This window comes from Nelumbo lutea, chromosome 5, assembly GCF_056320005.1.
Source record: "Nelumbo lutea isolate HS-2025 chromosome 5, American lotus-T2T, whole genome shotgun sequence".
NCBI classification, from domain to species: Eukaryota; Viridiplantae; Streptophyta; class Magnoliopsida; order Proteales; family Nelumbonaceae; genus Nelumbo; species Nelumbo lutea.
In genome coordinates, this window is record NC_142688.1 from 82230402 (window position 1) to 82253193 (window position 22792).

A 22792-nucleotide genomic window follows, 5' to 3' on the forward strand; every position below is an offset into this window, starting at 1 on the left:
TTGATATATTATTAGACAAAATAAAAAATGGTTAATTTTTTAAAATTAATTAATCAAGTATTTTGCATTTCAGAATAAATATTATTTACTTCACCCAACAAATAAAACCAATGTTCTAAAAAAGTAAAAATTGACTTGGAGGCTGAATAGTTTTTGCCTTTAGGTCATAGGTCAGCAATTCAACTATCCAAGTTGGCGAGTCAAAATGTGACACACCATCCATCTATATATGTGGAATATAAGGTCTAAATTTTTACAAATAAAAGAGATAAAATTGAAATTTGAGGTTAACAATTGGGTTTCTTTTTGTATAGTGGGGCCGCAAAGATCACAAAATAGTTGTCCAAAATAACAAAAAAAATCACCCCAATTAAACAACCAAGCACAAAGTTAAGTCCTCCAAAACTTTTCAATATATTGTATGTGGCTACCCAACCCAAAGGGAGGTGGAATATGGATATGGAGTGGAGCCGCCAGCTAATTTTTTGGGAAATAGGAATTTAGGAAAATTCAGAATTTTTCAAGAAAAGCAATTTTGTTTTCTTGGTGACTCATTGCTCAATGGAGATAAGATTCTTGGGGTCCGGGGACCAAGGTACGGTGCAGGAAAGTGTTAGTCACCCCACATGCTCCCGATTAAATTGGCCTTTACTTCACCAATTTCCAAGAAAAATTTAATAATTTTGGGCCTTAAAAATTAACACACGTTATGCTAGCAAGAGAAAGATAAAAAAGGCAATTCTAACTATTCAATTTAACCATTAGACAAAAAACCCAAACTACGAAAGTAAAGACAATACTAAACAAAGAGAAAATGACTAAATAATTAATTAAGACAGGTGAGGTATGACTTTTGAATAAATTTGCAAAGATTAAGATTGATTAATAATTTCCAGAAGAAGAATGTTTGATGGTGAGGATTTTGATAAACCATCTATGTTATACTAGATTAAAGAAGAGAGATTATTCTAGCAAATAAAAAAAGCAAGATGATGAACTAAAATGTACCTAGTGAAGGTCATACTTATGATGGTGCAATAATCATGAAAACTAAGTAGATTAAAAAGAGAGATTATTCTAGCAAATTAAAAAGAAAAAAGAAAAGCAAGATGATGAACTAAAATGTACCTAGTGAAGATCATACTTATGATGGTGCAATAATCATGAAAACTAAGTACTACCTAAGTATTCTATGGGAAGGAACATGCTTCGGATTATGTGCAATTATCCAAGAAACATCCCTATCATCTAAATGGTGTATGCTGTGGTGATGGAAATCGGGCTAAGTGAACAACTATTATTAGAGACATAGGTTAAATCATGCTAAGGAAATGATAAAATTCAAGGGTTAACTACTGATGTGTATGGTCCAGGTGAAATAGACCTAGTATGAATTATTAATTAGATGTGTGCAATTAGTACTACTGATTGAAATGACAAATGAATGAACCATGAAGAGGTAAAACTGTAAAGGAACATAAGTGGGTGATTTGGATTAGTATGATGCTGTCCATAAAAAAAAAAAGAGAAAATCAATTCCAACACAATATAAGACTCTAGATTGGTAATAAAAAAAATCAAAAGTCAATGTCCTAAATGCAATGTGTCCATCCAAATGTACATGAATCATGCAATGTTCTATAAGTGGCACTGATTAATTCTCACAAAGATCTAATCCCCTTAAATGAAAATGAAAAAACTAAAATCTAATGAACCTAAGTGCCCCTTTGAAAGAAATGTCGAGTGATTAGTCAATCTATGACGGTGCTGCTTAGTCTTAGTTTGTAAGGAGTGTAAATACAAATATGTAGAGTGCAAAATCTTATATTTTGTATGTATTTATACTGTACATATTTGTATTTATACTCCTTCCAAACTGAGCCTTAAGTTAAAAAAATAAACAAACATACCAATGAACTAATAGACTAACCGAATGATAAAACTTCATATATTAATGATGCACGTTCCACAAGAAACTTGAAACCTTAACAAAATTCAGATGGCTTGCTGGCCAATCCCACTCAACCACTTAAAAGGAGAAATAAATAAAAAGAAATGAACAGAAATTATGTTGGGTATACCTTTCGGAAGAATTTAATTAGCTGAAATTGCCTTGCTCTCCACCGATTCATTCTCCTATGATAGATTATAATTTTTCTTGATCATTCATGGGCTGCACTTGGGTTTGATATGTAACCAAAGTGTTGATTAACATGCTGGATGACTGTAATTTTTCTGCTACAATATATCGACATCAAGAGTGTTTGATAACCTCTACATTGGATGTAAGCATGACCTAGGGGTTTCTTTGACTTCAGATTGATATGAAGGGACTTTAAGGATGTGGGGAAAATGAATGGGGGAGCTATTGGACATGAAGGGGGCGGAGTATTCTCTAGGTTAATGGGGTAGAGTGTTCTCCCTAAGCTAGAATGTGTTTTTTAGTGTGAGAAAGGGGGAGGGGGAATTTATAGATTTTTGAGAAACGAATAGAGGAATGAGATCGGGAGAAAAGGGAGATCAAAGGCTAAGGTTTAAAGGGTTTTTGGAGGGAGATCGATTGAGGGAAGGGGCAGTTAAGACGATTTTGGGAGAACTCCTTTCTATCAATCAAGACAATAAGTGGAAAATTTCACCAACTTACCTGAATTAGACACTCCAAGTTTAGGTGATTGGCTTAATTGATTGGAGGCCCCTTAGCTAGTTAGATTTTAAATTTTAAGATGGTTCTGGAGGCTGGGAGAAGGATTTGCTCATGGGATGCCCTAGGTTCGAAGTTGCAATGAAGATGATTCTAAACAGAAGGCCTAAATCGAGTCTAGTTTTGAGTCTCAAGATGGAGGGGCTAACGATGTCGGAATTGAACAATCTTGGTACCGTTGGACTTGAAGTTTCAAGATCTATCCATCTATAAGGTTGGATTTCAAATTTAACGTGGCATAGGGTTCAGGATAAAAAATGATCTTGATCAGACGATTGAAATCAGTTCCGGCTTTGGGTCTTGAGATGAAAGGGTAACCAGTGTCAAATTTGGGTGATCTTGGTGTTGTTGGATTTGGATTTTTGGGATCTATGTACCTTTGGTGGATTTCTGGTTTAACATGAAAGGAAATTTAGAATCAAAATGACTGATAGGACGATCAGAATTGGTTCCGGTTTCGGTTCTTAGGATGAAGGGATAAACAATGCCGGATTTGAGTGATCTTGGTGTGGTTAGATTTGGATTTTTGGGATCTAAGTAACTATGGTTTTAGATTTTTTATTTGACATGAAATGAGGTGTATGATCAAAATGACTCTAATCAAATGATCAAAATCAATTTTGGCTTCAAGTCTTAGGATGAAAGGGTAAATGGTGTCAGATTCAGGTGATCTTGGTGTCATTAGATTTGAATTTTTGGGATCTACGTACCTATAGTTTTTTATTTCTAATTTGAGGTGAAATAAGGTTCAGGATCAAAATAACTTCGATCTAACGATTGTAATCAATTCTAGTTATGGGTCTTAGGATGAAGGGGTAAATAGTGTTAGATTTAGTGATCTTAGTATTGTTGGATTTGGATTTTTGGGATCAATGTACCTATGGTTTTGAATTTCTGATTTGATGCGAAATGAGGTTCGGGATCAAAATGATCTCGGTCGAACAATTGGAATTGATTCTGCCTTCGGGTGTTAAGATGAAGGGGTAAATGGTGTTGGATTTAGGTTATCTTTGTCTCATTGGATTTGGCTCTACATACTTATGGTGTTAGATTTCTGAAGTTTACACTTTTGTGAAATTCCAAAACATCCCCAAATCGGCCGAGAGGTTAGCTAAAGCATGCTTGATCAAAGATGAACTTAGAGGTCACCCATGGTGGGTCAAGAGGGTCGAGAGGCATACCTTGTTATAAATCCAAGAGTTCTACGTTGACGTTTAAGCTAATGACAAGATTTGAGTCAATCTATCCTAGAAAAAGCATGATTTGCTGAATTTCTTGTAGGAAATTAAGAGTCATATCTTTTTGCATCTAAGTCACAGATGGGCTCAAGATTGGACAAATCCAAGTCATGACTATCATGTTCTACATCCTGATAGGTCTCGTGTTGCATCTCTAAACTCAAGTAATCAGTCACTCCCAAGTTAGGCTAGTTAGGGTCATGGTAAAGTTGCTCTTGATGTTGCCTACCTTCTAGTTCTATGCCAATGATGGGGTCCACATCAACCTAGTTTATATCTTTGACAATCCTTGTGCCATGCCAAAGTTCTAATTCAATGATAGGGTTGGGTTCCAAATTGGTTTGTTGGGGCTCTTATTTTACCTACTCTATGTCCTACCAATCTTTTGATTGAATGATGGGGTAAGGCCCCAGATTGGTCTACTGAGGGTCTTGTTTTACTTGCCCTATGTCATTCCATTCTTATGAGTCAAATCCAGAGATGAGCTGCTGAGATTCCAAGGTAGAACTTTACACTTGGTTTAGACCTATACTAGGATTTTCTTGCCCCTGGTTTATGTGAATTATTTGAATTGAGGCAATAGAACCTTATTCTACATCTAGTTGGTTGGTTTGCACATCATTCTCTTCATTTTGAACCAATTTGTTGATATGTATCTGTTTTATAGGCTTGATGAACTAAGTTGGACCGAAGGACTGATCTTCTTCAATCTTTTGATGCATTATAGTGATAATGTGCATTGGGGCTTCCTTTCTTGACCTATGAATTGGTTTAATGAACTTGGTTAGATAAAAAGCCTTGTCCTCCTTAGGTGTTGATACAACTTCCACTAACTAGATGGGCCTGATGTAGTTGGTGGGATTAAGTGGTTGGCTCTTTTGTTGTCTAGTGTTAACCTAATGACTTGGTAGGGCTTGTTGCTCTTTTACCGGACCTTGAGGATTGATTTGATGTTGGTCTATTAGAGCTTGGATCTGTTTATTCCCATAAATTGTTTGTTGAGGTTGATTGATTGAAGTTAACACATTGTAGATCACTGCTTGAGTTTGAAGCTCATTCCCTAGTTGGTCCACATTGATTTCTAAAGACTTGACACCTGTGATGTGCTCATTGTAACAAAAGATGTCAGTCACTAATGATACCTCAAGGGTGAATGTATTACGGGTTGTCAGAGAGTCTTCCACTTGGCAACCTGCACAAACTAGGGCTTGAAAAGTAGGATGATAAGATAATGTCAATCTACTTACATATTCCTTATTCAAATTGTTTAGGACCATTGAAATTTGGTCCTCTTCAGTGGGCAGCTTAAGGACTTGGGCTACTTGAGCCCTCTACCTAGCTATGAAGTCTGTGAATGATTCTTTTGGTCCTTGCTTGACCAATTTTAGTTTATGCCTTGACGATAGGATGTCTGTTATAGGAGTAATGATTCACAAATGTGACAACTAGAACTGGCCAAGTCTTTACTAGGCTAAGGTCACTGTTCATTAATCAAGTTACAGTATGTCCATCTCCTTAAGAACGATTGGGCTAAAAGCTCATCAGTTAAGCCCATGGGCCTTAGTATTTACTAATACATTTTGATGTGTGCCCTTGTCCATATTGGGCCACTTGAAGCTTGGGGGTAGCCTATGTTCTGTAATCAAGTCAAGGTCTGCCAAGTTCAAATTGTTACCTTGCAACTTAATTAGGCTCCGCTCTAGGTGGGTTAACTGTTTGTCTAGCCTTAGGTCACTTGGGGGGGTTACAAGTAGAAGTGTTGCCCCTTGCATGGAATTTTGAGCTGGTAGATGTGTTAAACTAGAAGACTAGGGTGTTTAGGTCTGGATTGGTTGGTTTATTGTTGCCCCTTGCATACAGACCTGGGCTTGATTAAAATGAGCTTGGCTTAACTAGACAAGCATTGGTGAGGGTTGGGTTGAGCAGGAATACCCTTGGATGGGTTTCACAGGAATTGTGTCCCATGATGATTGGGCTTGCCTTTGATGGCCTTGAATGGGATGAACTAGCAGTAGTGGGGCCTGTGAAGGTTGGACTTGACTGTATTGCCCTTGGTTGGGTTGGACTAGTATATATGTAGCCCATGATGGTTGGGCTTGACTATATTGCCCTTGGTTGGGCTAGATTGGCATAGATGAGGCTCATGATGGTTGAGCCTAACTATATTGTCCCTTGTTGGTCTGAATTGGCAAGTGTTGGGACCATGAAGTTTGGGCTTGGCTGTATTGCCCCTGGTTGGGTTGGGTTTGGTCATTGGGTCAAAGCTGTCTGTCTTGACTCTTGAACAGATCTATTCAAGTTTGGAATTGATCCATTTGGTTTTGGTACATCTATTCGATAAGCCTTACGAACTAGGAGAAGTCTATACTTGGGTTAGGTTGACCTTAGGTTATAGCCATGGGCTTTGGTTGTGCAAACTTCTATTTGAAAGAAAATGAAGAATTGTACGTGAGTGGGCCCATAATTGCTCCTACCCGCTTGCTAAGCAGATACAAAAACAAGAAGACAAATGCAAACAAAAAGAGAGATGCAAGACAACTATAAAAAGGAATTCTAAGTGCAAGTAAAGACAAACGCAAATAAGTACCAATGCACTAAAATGCCTAGTTGGGACTCTTAAGGGTAATTGCTAGGGCTCTACATGCAAAGGCTTAGCTTTGTTTCTATAGGCTCCTAATGGGTGTAGGGGAACCTTAGTTGGGTTGGGCTGCCCATATACCTCAAGACAAGTCTTGGGTATGTTGTTGAGACCTCACATCGTCTATCCAGAGCCCGCAATTGTATTCAAGCAGTGGTTGGATATACCAGAGGTAAGAGAAGGGTCATCCTCTTTCTAGTACAAATATCCTTAAGCAATTATACAGGGACCGCCTATAATCGAGTCAAAGGGACAAAATGCAATGCAACATGAGTGATATGTGTGCAACGTGTGCATAGACCCAAAATTAATTAAATATCATTGGAACTTGATCTTTTAAGTTTGGTTCCCTTAGAAAATTCCCAATGGAATCACCATCTGTGGCTACCCGACCCGTAGGGAGGATGAAATGTGGATATGGAGTGGAGTTGCCACCTAAATTTTTGGAAAATGGGAATTTAGGAAAACCCAGGATTTTTCAAGAAGAACAAAAGTTTTTTTGATGACTTGTTTCCTAATGAGGATGGGATTCTTAGGGTCTGAGGACCAAGGTACAGTGTGGCAAGGTGTTAGGCACCCCACATGCTGGTTAAACCGGCCTATACTTCACTAATTTCCAAGGAAAGTTTTAATTTTAGGCTTAATTTTTTTTACTAAAATTAACACACACTCACTAGACATTATAAATTAAATAAGACAAACATAAAATTAAATGAAAATCAACGAGAACATCACACTAAGATAATCTAACCATTGTAATTGTAAAAGGAAAAATAATTGAATGATTAGATAGCATTTGAATGTGGTGATTGAATACTTTATGCAAAGAGATGATTGACAAACTAAATGAAGTATATCGGAAAAAAGATTAAAAAAAGAGAATTAATGGACTAGTTAAGTGATGAGCTAAAGTACAACAAGAAGAGACAAGAATCTAGCTATACAAACTAGTGAACATCTAGCTTTTCCTTTTTGTTTAAGAACTTGATGACTTAACTATGTATAAAAAAGACTAAGTTAATGCAAAATATAAGTCAGATTGATTCATTTAAAATAACGAAGATGGGACTGTAGTATCACCAACTAAAAAACAAGCTATAAGGAAATAAAAATCTCTAGTATTAAGTCACTACTAAATTGAACAAATTAAAGACATGATGCATCTTTAATTAGCTTCTAGAGGTCCTACAAATTCATCTATGGATGCCACTTGACTATTATAAAAGGAACAAAAAAGAAAAAAATAAAAAAAAAATGTAGAGACCAAATGCAACCTTTGCTAACTAGAATATCAAAGAGGAATAATATCATTAAAAAGCTAAGTGAATCATATGATCAAATGAAACACCTAATTAGTGGGTGGAATAATGTACACATGATATAACTAGCAATATACTAAGTTTCAAGAATGAAATGTCCTACTATGCAGAATTTATCAAAGGTTTAAAAGTGAAAGGTAAAATTCTAGTGCAGAACTAGAAATAGTAAAAACAAAAAACAAAAAGAACTTCAATGCATAGGTTAAATTAAGACAAATCTGTACAAAAATACAAAGTTGACGATGATACTAACAAAAAGTGTCTATGGTGAAAATAAACTTAAATATGAGTAAGATTTATCAGCTACATTGCATGATTTAAGAGATGAAAGAGAAGAGCAAGATCCATACTCATGCGTTCAAAAATGTTTGGCTTTCTTCTTCAATGTAGCTCAACCTAGGGAGGTTCTTAGACTTCAGACATGTATGGAAGACTCTAGGGACGTTGGAGAGTGAGTGGGTAAGGCCTTGGGATGTGAAGGGGGGTATTCTCTAGGATAATGGGGGTAGAGTTCTCCCTAAACTAGATTGAGTGTGTTCTTAAGTGTGAGAAAGGAGGGTATTTATAGATTTTTTAGAAGGGAATTAAAGGATGAGATAGGGAAAGCCAAGGGAGATTAAAGGATGAGGTTTAAAGAGTTTTTTTTGGAAGTAAATGAATAAAGGAAGGAGCTGTCAAGACAGTTTTGTGGGAGATCCTTTCAATTAATCAAGACAATAAAAGGAAAATTTCACTTATTTATCTAAACTGAAGATTCCAAATTTATATGATTGTCTTGATTGATTGGAAACTCCTTAGTTGGATAAATCTTGGATTTTAAGATAGTCCTAGAGTCTAGGAGGAAGATCTAGTCATGGGATACCCTAAGTTCGAAATTGTAGTGAAGAGGATTCCAAATGGAATGCCCAAATCAAATCTAGCTTCGAACCGGTGTCAGAATTGGACGATCCTAGTACTATTGGACTCATAATTCCAAGCTCTATCCATCTACAAGGTTGGATTTCAGACTTCATATGGGACATGGTTCAGGATAAAAAACGATCCCGATTGGATGATCAGAATCAATTCTAGCTTTGGGTCTAAGGATAAAAGGGTAAATGGTATATGATTTGGGTGACCTTGGTGTCATTAGATTTGGATTTTAGATCTCTCCATACCTATAGTTTTGGATTTAATGGATATTTTAATTTACATAGAGAATTTAATATCCGATTGACCTCTTTGTTAATGTAAAGAAGTAAAAACAGTAAAATCGAAAATAATTGATATTATAAATAAAATATAATAGAAAAATATATTTTGCATTTTGCACTCTTGATTGAAAAATTATCAATAAAATTGTGTGATATCTATGCATCATATTATATTAATTGTAATATATTTTTTTCATATACATTTGCTATGTATTTATACATTATTTATGGTTATTTGACCGTAAATTTAATATTATTAATGTATTATGAAATTTTTATGTGTTTGCCTAGCGTATCCATATTTTTCGTCAGTATCCATGTGTTTCCAAAGTGTATTTGTATCTATATCCATATCCATATCCAAGTTGTCTGATATGATACTCAACACCGATACTTTAATCATTGATTTTAGATTTCTAGTTCGACATTAAACGAGATTCAAGATCAAAATGACCCTGATCAAATGATCGTAATCAATTCTAGATTCGGGTCTTAGGATGAAGGGGTAAACAATTTCGGATTTGGGTGATCTTAATGTTGTTGGATTTGGATTTTCAAGCTCTACGTACCTATGGTTAGGGGTGACCACGATTTGAGCTTCTCATGAGCTATTCAAGTTTTGCTCGTGAAAAGCTTGGCTTGGCTCATTTTAAACCAAACATGATACATAGGCTCGTTTGCTAATCGAGTTGAACTTGAGCCCAATGAAGCTTGGCTCGTGAAGCTCACAAGCCTAGTATAATAAATAAATAATTTTTTATTATATACATACATACATAAATATATAAATATATATAAAATAAATAATTTTTATAATTCATATTTTTTGTATGTAAAATAAAAACAATTTTTATATGTATATTTTTATTTTTTTATATGTATAATAGTAAATAATTATTATAATTCTTATTTTGTTGTATGTAAAATAAAAAATATTTTTATATGTATAATTTTTATTTTTTAGAAAAAACATGGCTTGTAGTCAAGCTCAGGCCGAACCGAGCTTGAACTTGCAAGCTTTGAACCGAGCTGAGCTCAAGCTTAAGTCTCCAGCTCGAATCAATCTCAAGCTTAAGCTCGAGCCTAAGAGTATTTTAGCGAGCCAAACTCGAATAGCCAAGTATTCGGCTCGAACCCACCCCTACCTATGATGTTGTATTTCTGATTGGATGTGAGATGAGGTTCAGATCAAAATGACTTTGACCAGATGATCGCAATTGGTTCCAGCTTTGAGTCCTAAGATGAAGGAGTAAACGGTGTTGGATTTGGGTGATATTGGTGTCGTTGGACTCAAAATTTTGGGCTCTATGTGCCTATTGTCTTGGATCCTTGAGGCCCCAACTTTTGTAAAATTCCAAAAATGCATTGGATCAACTGAGAGGTAACTGAAACATGTTTGAAGTTCAAAGTGATGCAAAAAGACTGAATGACACAAAAATGGGGTGTCTACACTGTAAATTGTAACCTATGACCCAATGACTGGGTTAAAAGGGTCAATGGTTTAACTACCCAGGTTGAACAAAGAGGATTTTAAGAAACCCTAAATTAGAAATAGGGTCAAGTGATTGCTTGAATGGTTTAGCTATTTTAGTCAATGATAGATTGAAAACATTAAATAAAACATCATAAAAATTAAAACTCTTTTATATTCTATTTAAAAATTAAAAAAAATGAATTAACCATAGTAACAATAATTTAGTTACTTAAATAAAATAAGAATAATTATTAATTATTGTTATTGATGAAAACATTTTTGTTGATATAATAAAAATAATTTAACTAATAAAAAGGAATAAGATAAATAAAAACTAATATCAATTTAGAGTTAATATAAAACTAATACAAAACCATCTAACAATTATTAGTTTTATAATTAATTTTTACTAATTTAAAACCAACATATGTTTTACTAAAAGTAAAATCTTAATATAGTTAAGTAAATTTAATAAGGATTAATAAAAAGTTAATAAAAATTATTCATTTTAAATATATTTTAATTGATTTAAAAATAATTTATATTCCATTTAAAAATAAGTAGAATTATAAAAACCTCATTGGGTTTTCTAACAATCCTATGAAACTCCCTTGTGTTTTGACCTTATACAAAACCTCCTCTATTGTTTTGAAAAAAAAAAAGATGCAAATAACTTCCTTTCGTTAGCATTCCAAATAGAAAATGCAATGCATTAATTTTTTAAAATGTTAAATTTACCCTTAACCAACTTTATTCACATGTAAATTTACTAAAATACCTTGAAAGAAAAAAGATTTACTTCCTTTTACTTCTGTTAAGCCTTTCTAACTGATTTCGTCCAAGCAGAGTAGGGAGAATTACTCTTTGAAAGTTGTCTGGAAAAATAAATTAGTGAATGATAAAATTGAAACTTTAAAGTGTGTACAATAGTGCCTTAACAATGATAAGGGTATTTTGGTAAATTTAATGTCTTTGTTATGGAAAAATCCAAGGGAAAAGAAGTATTTATACTTTTCTTAAAACTAGGGAGGTTTTTGTTAGGATCAAAACACAAAGGGGGTTTATAAAATTGTTATAAGAGGAGTTTTTTGTAATTTTATCTAAAAATAATACAAAAATAATAGCAAACAAATAAAAAAAAATAACATTAAGATATGAAAAAAAATTAACATTAATAAAGTTGCACCCTATTAGAGACTGGCCTTTGGGTTTTCCAAGGCCTCTTATTTTAATGCATGTTATTATTACATTTAAAAGAGAGAGAGAGAGAGAGAGAGAGAGAGAATCGCAATAATATTAATCAAATAATATAAATATGTTAAGGTTAAATGATCAAAAAATTATTAATTTAAAAATCCACTAAACTTTTACTAAAAATTAATACTAACAAAACTTACTAAATATTAAAAATGTGTTTCAATTATACTTAAAAATCAAACTTGATAAACGCTAATAAAAATAATGAATTTAAATATAAAAATATTAATTGATAATTTTAATAATATTATTAGATAACTTATGAGTTGAGACCTTTATTGTGCATAATGAACTCATTAAAAATGATAAAAAGTAATGAAATTTTAAAATGCAGAACCCATTTTATTAATAGTATTTTATTGCAAAAACTACTGAATAATAATAAAAAATACCAACAATTAATTCAAAAAAAGAAATTTAAATATAAAAATATTAATTGATAGTTTTATTTATAGATAACTTTGTATTAATGTATTTTTAATCAATTAATAATTTTTATGAGTTGAGAACTTTATTGTGCATAATGAACTCATTAAAAATGATAAAAATTAATGAAAATTTTAAATGCAGAACCTATTTTATTAACAGTATTTTATTGCAAAAAATTACTCATATGCAAAACTTACTGAATAATAATGAAAAAATACAAACAATTAATTAAAAATCCAAAAAAAATCTGAAAAACCTAAACGTAATTAAAATACTAAAAATAATTAAAAATAATGAAAATCAAAAAATATTTTACATTAATAAAGGTATTTACTAAAAATAATTAAAAAGTACAAATAATAGCATTTTATTTTTAAAAAAATACCAAAAATTATTAAAAAATAACCAAGCTAGAAATTATTGAAAGTACTAAAAATTAGTTGTATTTTATATTAACTATGTTATTTATTTAGTTATTTAATTTATCTTTACTGAAAGCAAATGCAAATTAATTTGTTAGTGACTAATATGCAAAAATAAATGCTGAAAATACTAAAAATTATTGAACAATACTCATATGCAAAAATTACTAAAAAATAATGAAAAAACAAAAAAAAAATTAATTAAAAATTCGAAAATTCTAAAAAACCTTAAGCTTAATTAAAATACTAAAAATAATTAAAAAATTAAATTAAATGTATTTTATTGCAAAAAATACTTAATAATAATGAAAAAATAATGTATTTTAATTATTAATAATAATATAATTAACCATAATTATTTTTAAACTGTAATTAATAGTAATTATAATTTAAGCTATAAATAGTAGAATATTACATTTAATTACTTTTTGCCAAGAATCTAGCAATATTTCTTAAAATGTGATAATATCTAGAAATTATTGTATTTTAAATAAAACAGTAATTTAATAATTATAATATTTTAATAGTTAAAAATAAAAGTAACAAATCATTTATAACTTAACCTAACTCGATTAGATCTATAATTTTGCAAGCTCGATTAACTATTTTCTTTTGAGTTAGGTCTACCTAAGATATGCACAATGCCCACATTATTAGGGATAATCAGATTCAAAGTCCAATTGGGTATCAAATTTTTAGAGTCCAATTATGGCTTTGGCAGATAGGGCCCAAGGTAAACAACCCTTAATAAACTCAACTTGGGAGTTATATGCATGTATGGTAAATATTATTGTATAATATTTAAATAATAAATTTTATATTAATATATATATATATATATATATATAGAAATGTTATATATGTTTTTATACTAGACTAGAATTAAAAAAAAATTAATTTGTAAAAAAAATCATAGTTTTATAATTAACACAAGCCTCTTTATCAAAAGAAAATGTGAAAGCCCGAGCCCAAGCCAAAAGCCCGATCTATACACAAAATGTCTTATTTTTAGTATACTTTTATAAACTAATATTATATTAATGATAATAAATTAATAAATTAATAAACTAATTTATATTTTCTAATAGTATATTGATATTTATTACTAATTTAAGTGTATATATATAACATAAGTACTTTTTATATATGTAATAGTATCAGGCCGGGCTTAGGCTCAGATTGGGCTTATTTGAGAAAGCTTGAGCTCGAGCCCACGAGCTTGAAATTTTGTCCAATCTTGAAAAATAAAAAGGTCAAGCCAAAGCGGGCCATTGGGCTACCCGACTCATTAATAGGTCTAATTGTATACATAAAAAATCATATGAAATAAAAATGTAAACATCTTTTTCAATTTTTTTTAAATGGACCTCTCATAGCTTGGCTTGATCTACGGCCTAGCCTAGTCCAAGGCTCAGCCCATGGACCATCCCGACCCGTGCCCGTGCGGGCTAGGGTCATGTCGAACCAACCCCCCAAATCATCACAAGGGAGGGAGGCACGGCCCAGGACGCCTTGTGGGCCAGCACAACATGGCCCGCACAAACATGCGGGTCATGCCATGCCAATCCAACACAACCTGATTTACACCTGTACTTGAACTCGCCCAATACTGGGGACATGTTGTGTCGTGCTGTACCTTGCCCTTGAACTTGCCCGACATTGAGGAGTGGTTGCCTTACCCTAAACCCGCCTGACACTAGGGATGGGGCAAGGATGGGGTAGAGTGTCTTGACTATGGGATAGGGACGGGGATGGGGTGCCCCGCCTTGAACACACCAATTGTCTTTCCTATATAATTGTTAATTATTAGTGAAATTAATAAAAAAGTTAGCTTTTATAATTATTTTTATTTATTTAAAGTTAATCAAAACTTCATTTAAAAATAATAACAATTATTAAAATTACTACAAATTATTAATAAAATGAAATTTATCAAAAAATGTTTGTTCATATTAAATTAATAATAATTATTTTCTATAAATCAACATTAAATGAAAATACAATTATTAAAATTTTAGATATTAACAATAACTTTAAATGCTTTTAGTTAATTAACAACAAATTTTGATTAATAATTTAATATTAATTAATAGTAAATAAAATTATTAAGTCTTTCAGATTTTCCCCCCGCTAGAAATTGAGTTAAATATCCTATTTTTTTCAGATGCTTAATTGGAAATGTCATAACCGCAATCCCATCTTTTCCCATGAGATTAGGAATCAGTCCTCTCACTTCTCACTAAATACTTAGCTGCAATGTTTGATAGTTTATCTCCTCTTCTCGTCATATGTGCAAGCCACCTAACGCACCAGCGATGACTACTGGTGCTCTGACACCGAGGAGTCTGGATATCTTGCACATGTCTTCTTACACATTTTCCTGCACATGAGAAGCATGAAATACCACCACACGGTTAATAGTTTAACATTAAAGATGCTCTGTTTAAAGGTTCTCTTTAAAAATACATTAAAATAAAAGTTATAAAACAAAAGAGAAATAGCGATGAAGATAAATCTGTGTTTTCTTAGAAGGTTTCCCCTAAGGCCATCTTGCCAATAATTTAGGAGCTTATGGTAGATAACTACAGTTTTGATCTTGAAAGCATGATCAAGCTACTGAGCTAGTAAAAGGGAGAAAAAGAAAAAAAATGGAAAGCAGGGCAAGAGAAAAGAGCATTGAAAGAGAGAGGATTGTTTACTAGCCACAATGATGGCAGTGATTGGAATGGAAACTTCTCGTCCTTCCTTTCTCTCTCTGGTTTGATCATCAACAACGAAGAGAGGAGGTCCATCTCTCTCTCTTTCTCCTTTTTCTTCTCCCAACACCACTCTGCCCCTGTTTTTCTCTATAACAAAGAAACGTAAGTAATTTCATTCTGGTTAAATTATTCGCACGTACAAATCCTTTAACTCATATAACGTTAACGTGTCTCACTTTAATAGGTTGTGCAGGGAAATGTATAGAAATAAATGTACAGGATATCCGGACTCGACACCGAGCAGCATCAACAATGGCTCATAAAGCATAATTTTGGTTTTACAAGAAAAAGAAAGCATATTTTTTGGTAACCATCGGATTGGAATCCATACAAATAGCTGCCACATCCACCTCAGCAACGGCATGAATCTATTCTGATTCCATTTTCGTGGTTGAATTGAACCATCACAAATTCTCGGAAACACCTCTCTAGACTCGCGGATAATAAGAGATTAGGACCATGCACGGGGTATGGGTAGAGAAAATATTCAGATTTACGCTGCTGTTAAAGCAGCTCAATAACACAAAACCACCCTGATAAACAGAACAACAACGATAAGACTACATAAAGTGAATGGTTTTCGATGTTATAATACCAATAGACCACATATAATATATACATACAGTACAAAAGAAATCTTTCATGTTCCAAGTATCAATAAGAAAGAACTAGCTAGCTCTGTAAATTATGTAAATTAGGCTCCAGACAGACCCATTCATGGTGGGGACTCTCTCCTCTCCTTGATGATATATGGGTGGTTCGCACTTTTCTCTAATTGCTCAAACACCAGCTGATATGTTATGGTCACAGTGCAAGTCTGCAACAACATCTGCAACAAATTTCTGCTCTCTCTACAGGTACAACCTCCCAGTCTCCATTCATATTCAAAAGGAATGACACTAACAGAAATCACAAACGAGCACATTCTTTTCAGCATCTGAAGCGGATGACGATACACGAAATGTCGTCTTTACTTTTCCTCGCCAATGCTTCAGTGGTCAACCGCTTTGCTGCTGCTTGAGGATCTTTTATAGATTTCACCAAATCTACTGCTTCCTGGTTCTTCATGACCTGGAAAAGAGGGCAAAAAAGTTTTCTACTTCAACTTGGGAAAAAGAAATTGTGTCTTGTTCTTGCCACGAGATGATATAGTTCAGTTTTCTACTTCAACTTGGGAAAAAGAAAAGAGGGCATTAGAGTTTTCTACTTTAATGAGATTCAGCCAATTGGCACTCTTAGATAATCAAGAGTGATGTATAAGAATCACTCAGGTGTACAATTCTATAATTAAATTTCTAACAGAAGCACTTTCATAAATAAATTAAAGAGAAGGTTCAATGACTGCTGAAGTGGCTGGACTGAATGACTTTGTAGATCTGTCTTTATATAGATGTTGTGAAATCCATAATGGTTGAAGCAGAAGTGGGGTGGGGTTGATTACTACACCCTCATATATTTCATTATTTAATTAGTCCATCCACTAAAAGACAAATAAACAAGTCATTCAATTCAGCCACTTCACCATTATTAAACAGCCAGATGGGATGGAGCAACTGAATGAAGCTCACTAAAAACAACTTAACATATAAAGCTTGCCTAATGGTAATTGCAGACTGGTAACCTTTATTCACCCTCCTGGTCCTTCGTTGTGCCTAATTGTTTGTCAGATGGAAGCAAAACCAATTAAAATATGCATTCAGAAGGGTACCCTTACAATACACATGCACTGATGGGGATTAAGTCCTTAGGTTGTCCTTGAACTTAGAACTCAGGAAAAACATTAAAAATGACAGTAATAAATATAGAAAAAAAATAAAAAGCACTAAAAAATTATGATTTTGTTGTGAATGAGATAAACACTAACCTTCCATAAGCCATCACTTGCCAAAATAACAAATCCCATAGTTTCATCAATGCCTACATGCCTTACATCAGGTTCCGAACTTAAATGAGCCTTGAGGCTTTGATCACCAAATGCACGTGCAACAGCAAGTTGGCCATTAACTCTAGGCACATCTCCTGAAAGAAAAGTTGACAAATATAAGCATGTTTAGCTTCTCATATCCTATGGGATTTGACACTGTAATCCCTACAGGAAGAAATATTGAAGAAGAAAAAGGCATCCGAAGACAGTTGAATAGGCAAATGAAAATGTACCAGGAAGAGTTGTCACAAAACCACCCTGCTTCTCAATCCTTCTCCTTTCACTATCTGGTTCATGGTCAACTGTAAGTTGATTTGCAGAGCCCCTTTCGCACAAGACGGCTCTGGAGTCACCAATATTTGCTACCCATAAGTCCTTACCATCAATAACAATTGCTGTAACTGCTGTTGAACCACCAGGCCCTAATCTCGAAGAATTTTCAAGAATATATTTATCAGTAGAACGGTAGGCATTCCTTATCGCCTTCTCAGGGTCTTTCCAGAAGTTTGGCTGTAGTACATTAGATATAAAAGTAGAGTAAATATAATTAGTTTAAAGCAGCGTTTTATAGGACAGTGGGAGAATAAATATTGGAAACAAAAATAAATAAAAAAGATCAATTCAGTATCTTAATTTCTAGTTAGACTCAACTTTCTTAATTCCTATCTATATGAAATATTATCATTCAATTTTGAGGATATTTGTCCTGGGAATGTCTAGATTTCTACAAGACTCTAGCCCACAGAGACTTCCCTATGCTACTAGAGAAATCCAACAGTGGACATATTCACTGGATGTTAAGCTTTCTAAGCTGGCATACAAAGTGAACAAATTGGGTGATGCTTTGTCCAGGAGATCAGCAGAAGAATGAGTATGGAACAAACAGATTGTATTCCTTTGGTTTTTCTTTCCTTTGTTTCCCTTGTTCTTGATTGCTAGGGTCCTTAACTGGACTATTTTTTCTCTCAGCATCCCAACTCTTCTCCTCAAATATATCTTCTCTTACCAAGGAAATAAAAGCTCAACAAACAAATTGCATCATTGGCATACCATATAGAAAGTTAAAACACCATGTGGCAAAGTGGCAGTTCAAAATCTCGGGCCGCAAATATTTACAAATCACAAGTTGAAAATAGTATATGAAGTGAAAATGTGGAGCCTGTCCATTTCTATCTGAAATAAGTTTTATTTCTTGCTTAGGTGTAACTAAAGGAACAGAATGAACTAACATAAGACAATGTATCTAGGAGTTTCCAATCTTTCATCTTTTCATTCCACTTCTTATTTCCACATTTAATAACTGAGGAAGATGAATGGAGCCAAAATGTGAACATGAAAACAAAAAATAGACGGCGAGCAAGATACGAATTAGTTGCAACAAATTAGCAAAAGGGAATAATATTTTTGTATGGGGATAGAGTTACCTCCTCAAGTATGTTATTGAAAAGGTTGTTCTTCAGATAATTTGGAACCCGATCACCAAGGTGCCCATCAAAGATGGCAAATAATCCTAGCTCGTGGTTCTTTTTGCTCCTGTACTCTGCAACATGGTAATCTTCCATGTCATGACCGGATTTTCCTTCCACCAGGTGGAATCCATGTGAGATTCTGTTACTTGATGATTTACTTCGCCCCTTCCCAGTGTCTGGAGCCGATGAATTCAGAGAAAAGGCACTCTATATTGAAACCCAACAAAAACATGAAAACAAAGTAGAAACATCAGGAAAGTTGCAAATCACCCTGATCGGATTTCATGAAGCCAAAATAGAGCTGAAACAAATCTAAGCAACCTATTTCTTTTCGATAAAAGTTTACAATTCAAAAATACATGAGGAATTTCAGCAATCGAGAATTCAGATTTCCAACAAGACACTCAACATGCAACAGAAAGTATAAAACCGCAGGTAGATTATCAGCACCAGTTCAATAAGCACACCAATAACACATGCTAAAATAAGCCCAAACCTTGATATTATGACACCAAATCATCTCAAATATTATGCTTATGTTTTAGAAAACTTCCACATCTTCTGCTGGTCATCTTACTAACGAGATTCAAGGAAAGAAACACATGACAGAACAAAACAATGATCCAAAAGAAACACATGAACAGCTGAAAACACCAGAGCCAACCCAGGAGAATAAAACCCATAATTTGGATGGATTATAATATAATAAATAGAACAGATACTCGAGGCATACCCCAAAACAAATAATAAGACTCAAAGGAAAGTAGGAAACCATCTTCTCTATATGGGCAACAAAACTATAAAAACAAAAACAGAAACCCACTGAAAATCTTACCAAGAATTAGACTGTTTTTCAGGGTATGTCACCTAGAATCAGATTGAAAAAGCAGACGTGGGAGTAATCAAAGAAAGGGTTACCTTCATCATGTTAAGAAACTCGTTTTTCTTCCGGCCGTTGGTCGAAGTGGCTGCAACTGATTCCTTCTCCATGTCCCAAACATAAGCTTCCTCTTCCTCTGTCTTACTTTCTTTCTTCCTTGTTTCAGTATAATTATTTATGCATCAATTAATATAGAAATACAAGGAAAGAAGGAAGAAAGAAGCCAAGAGAGGTGAGATAGATTGTTTTATCGTCGCTGTAACAGGAATTGCCTATAAAAAAATCAATATTTTCAACAATATCTAAGAATTAAATAACCATTCATCAAATCAAGAACTACTGATTATTAAGTGTATCGTATCGTCTCATCTGCCTGAAAACGTACTAAGAGCTTAGCTTGAGCGTTGGATGGGAAGGATGGACGCCTCAGGATGGAAGCTTGAAGTCAAGAGTCACATAGAAAGAGGAGAAAGCGCGGAGGAACTGGGTGGTGAGAAAATGGGAAGATGGGTGCAATTTCTTGCTTGGTTTGAATGGATGAAGGGTTTCTTCTGGTCAGAGCGTTGGGCTATTTCCGTGTGGTCCCTACCTCCTTCAAAGTTTCAAGCCAACCTTTCCTATCATCATCTTCTTCTGTATTCACTTGTAGCGTCTTCCTCGAAGTTTCCAACATGTAACGCTTCATTGACTTTTTTTTGGAAAATTCTATTTTAGTATCTGAACTTTGGGTTAATCTCATGTTAGTGCCCAAATCTTTAAATGTATCATTTTAGTATCTAAACTTTTAAAAAGTGTTAAATTAATCCCTACTATTAACCACTTGTCAGTTATCTATTCAATAGTTTTGCTTTCGTTATTATTTCCTTATCATATTTTATATATTTTTTCTCTTATTTTGAATATAATTAATTCAAATAAAAGATAATGAATAGCATCTTCTTTCAATAATTGTTTTGACTTTTTCAATTGATAACGATGGTTAACAGTAGAGCTTGTCGCTTTTTGAAAGTTTAAAAACTACAATGACACATTTAAAAATTCAGATACTTATTTGAAATTTTCCAAAATTTAGGATATTAAAGTGAAATTTTCCTTTTTTTTATTGATTTTATTGAACTATGTTAATGCCACGCATGGCTGCCATGGATGCTGCAGCCAAAACGACACGTTAAACTCTCTCTTTCTTGTGTGCCACTGCCAGCCAGCTGACAATCCCGCGGGGTTGCAGCCTGCAGGCCTGCAGCTGAAAACCGCAATCGGGCGCGGGGTGTATGGGCCTGGGCCACTGGGCCAGCCCATCCATCGTGGATCATCTTGTTCCTGTCCCTTTCCCAGGAGCCTGGTGGGCCGGGTAGCTTGATGGATATTGAAGCCCAGAAATACAGCTACTATATGGGCTGGGTCGACACTTAGTTTTGAGCTTTTTTTAATGGGAGAATGACCAAATCAGCCAAGATCAGAATTTTATAGCCCTATAGTACAGAGGGAATGCATCCTGATCATGAACTGAAGCAAATTCACGGGCAGCATGTAGTTTATAGGGGGGAGAGGACTAGTAGTAGGGGGCTGGAATTTAGAATTCTGCATCGGGTGTATCCATACTTCTCCATTTTTTATTATACGGGTTGATTATATGGTTCAAAATGTTTCTAGAGAATGACCCCATACGAAGTGTGGGTCATTATTTTGGTTTTTTTTTATTTATATATTCTGATAAATTTTGTTTGACATCCATTTTTTATTTTATATTTGTATACATAAGTTTGTTATATAATTTAAGAGATTAAAACAAGTTTTATTTTTAACAATAATCCACTTTATGGATTATGATTATTTGGAGTTTTTTTGTTGTTTTTTATTTTTATGGAGGTAATTACCACTAACTTTTTCGAGGGTGGAGGTAATTAATTATCGTTTGAAACTCAATCCTTTTAGTTGAGTGGGTGGATACTCTAAGAACAAAGCTTTTGTTTGAAAGTGGGAAATGCCCATGTTCTGTTTCTCTTTTTTCACTATCAATTTTCTTCTACCTTTGGATTTCAAATGCAAATCAGCATCAACAAAGTTAGCTCACCCCGGTCTGTTCCTTAGGGTTATCTCACTTTCGGATGCTTATTTTGTCACCACTGGTTTGCATCTAAGGCTTAGTTTGGAAAGAGTACAAATACAAATATGTAGAGTGTAAAATCTTGTATTTTGTATTATTTTGAATGTATTTGCACTGTACATTTTTGTATTTGTATTCCTTCCAAACTGAGCCCAAAGTCCAAATGTAGAAGAAAGATGAACAATAAAAAAAGAGTTAGAACATGGGCATTTTCATACTTTTACCCCTCACTATAAAGTTAGTTCAAGGGAGTTGGACTTAAATGTATATTTCTGAAAGTCTAGGTACTAAAATGGTACATCAAAAAGTTTAGGCCCTAAAACCAAACAAAGAGAACTTCAATAGATCAGTTCATAATGGAATACTTATAAGTGTCGATTTTGACAATGTTTGATATGGTGGTGTTGCCGGAGGTGTTCCATTTGTGCATGATTTGAGTGCATTGGAAATTAAAAAAAGTTAACATCAAGGCTGACCCAAAAATAGAACCGTTCTGGCCCCCGGTTTCTAGTCAATAGTTCAACCAGTTGGGTCAAACAGTTCAGGCAGTTTAGTCTTTTATTAAGAGAAAGAGACATATCTAGTTGTTGGAACTCGGTTGAGAAAGAAAGAAATAAATAAATAAATAAATAAATAAAAGAAGGGAAGAAAGAAAGGAAAGAGAGAAAGGAGGGAGGAGAGAAAGAATAAAAAAAAAAAAAACAGAAAGGAATGAGGGAATGAATGAAGGAGGAGGGAAGAAGGAGGAGGATCATCTGATGTTCACCGGCAATGGCAGTAGCAATGGCGATGGCAGCGGCAATAGCAATGCAGCATCCAAGCATTAAATCTCCCTTAGATCTCAGATCTGATTTCTCTATGATCTCTCTCTCTCTCTAGGACGATCTCAGATCTCAGATCTCAAATCTCAGATCCTTCTTGTCTCAGAGATCATTCTTCATTCTTGTCACGAGCCATTGTATTTGAACCTCTTATGCCTTCT

The 22792-nt window shown here is 33.9% G+C and overlaps 1 protein-coding gene across 4 annotated transcripts; it reads right to left on the reverse strand.

Moving 5' to 3' along the window:
- Positions 1 to 15967: 15967 nt before the first annotated feature.
- On the reverse strand, positions 15968 to 20389 carry LOC148853104 (putative protein phosphatase 2C 44). Of its 4 annotated transcripts, none has more exons than XR_016098732.1 (6): positions 20089 to 20344; positions 19742 to 19975; positions 18779 to 19030; positions 17588 to 17864; positions 17027 to 17449; positions 15968 to 16501 (listed from the first exon to the last, which is right to left on the reverse strand). XR_016098732.1 is itself a non-coding variant. In XM_088942752.1 (6 exons), the coding sequence occupies exons 2-6, from the start codon at positions 19811 to 19813 to the stop codon at positions 16361 to 16363; spliced, it is 897 nt and encodes a 298-aa protein (XP_088798878.1). In that variant the 5' UTR covers positions 19814 to 19959; positions 20089 to 20389; the 3' UTR covers positions 15968 to 16360. The 4 variants fall into 4 exon arrangements, 3 of the variants coding, with proteins under 3 accessions (XP_088798878.1, XP_088798877.1, XP_088798879.1); XM_088942752.1 differs by having other exon boundaries at positions 17295 to 17449; positions 19742 to 19959; positions 20089 to 20389; XM_088942751.1 differs by having other exon boundaries at positions 17295 to 17449; positions 20089 to 20362.
- Between the last annotated feature and the right edge of the window lie 2403 nt (positions 20390 to 22792).

What these genes read in the sequence shown, in the direction of transcription:
- LOC148853104 (XM_088942752.1), bottom strand. Translation starts at nt 19,813, where the DNA reads ATGGAGAAGGAATCAGTTGCAGCCACTTCGACCAACGGCCGGAAGAAA. An exon ending in AGTTTCTTAACATGATGAAG is followed by an intron (nt 19,031 to 19,741) that starts GTAACCCTTTCT and finishes GTTTCAATATAG; the next exon opens with AGTGCCTTTTCTCTGAATTC. An exon ending in TCAATAACATACTTGAGGAG is followed by an intron (nt 17,865 to 18,778) that starts GTAACTCTATCC and finishes AATGTACTACAG; the next exon opens with CCAAACTTCTGGAAAGACCC.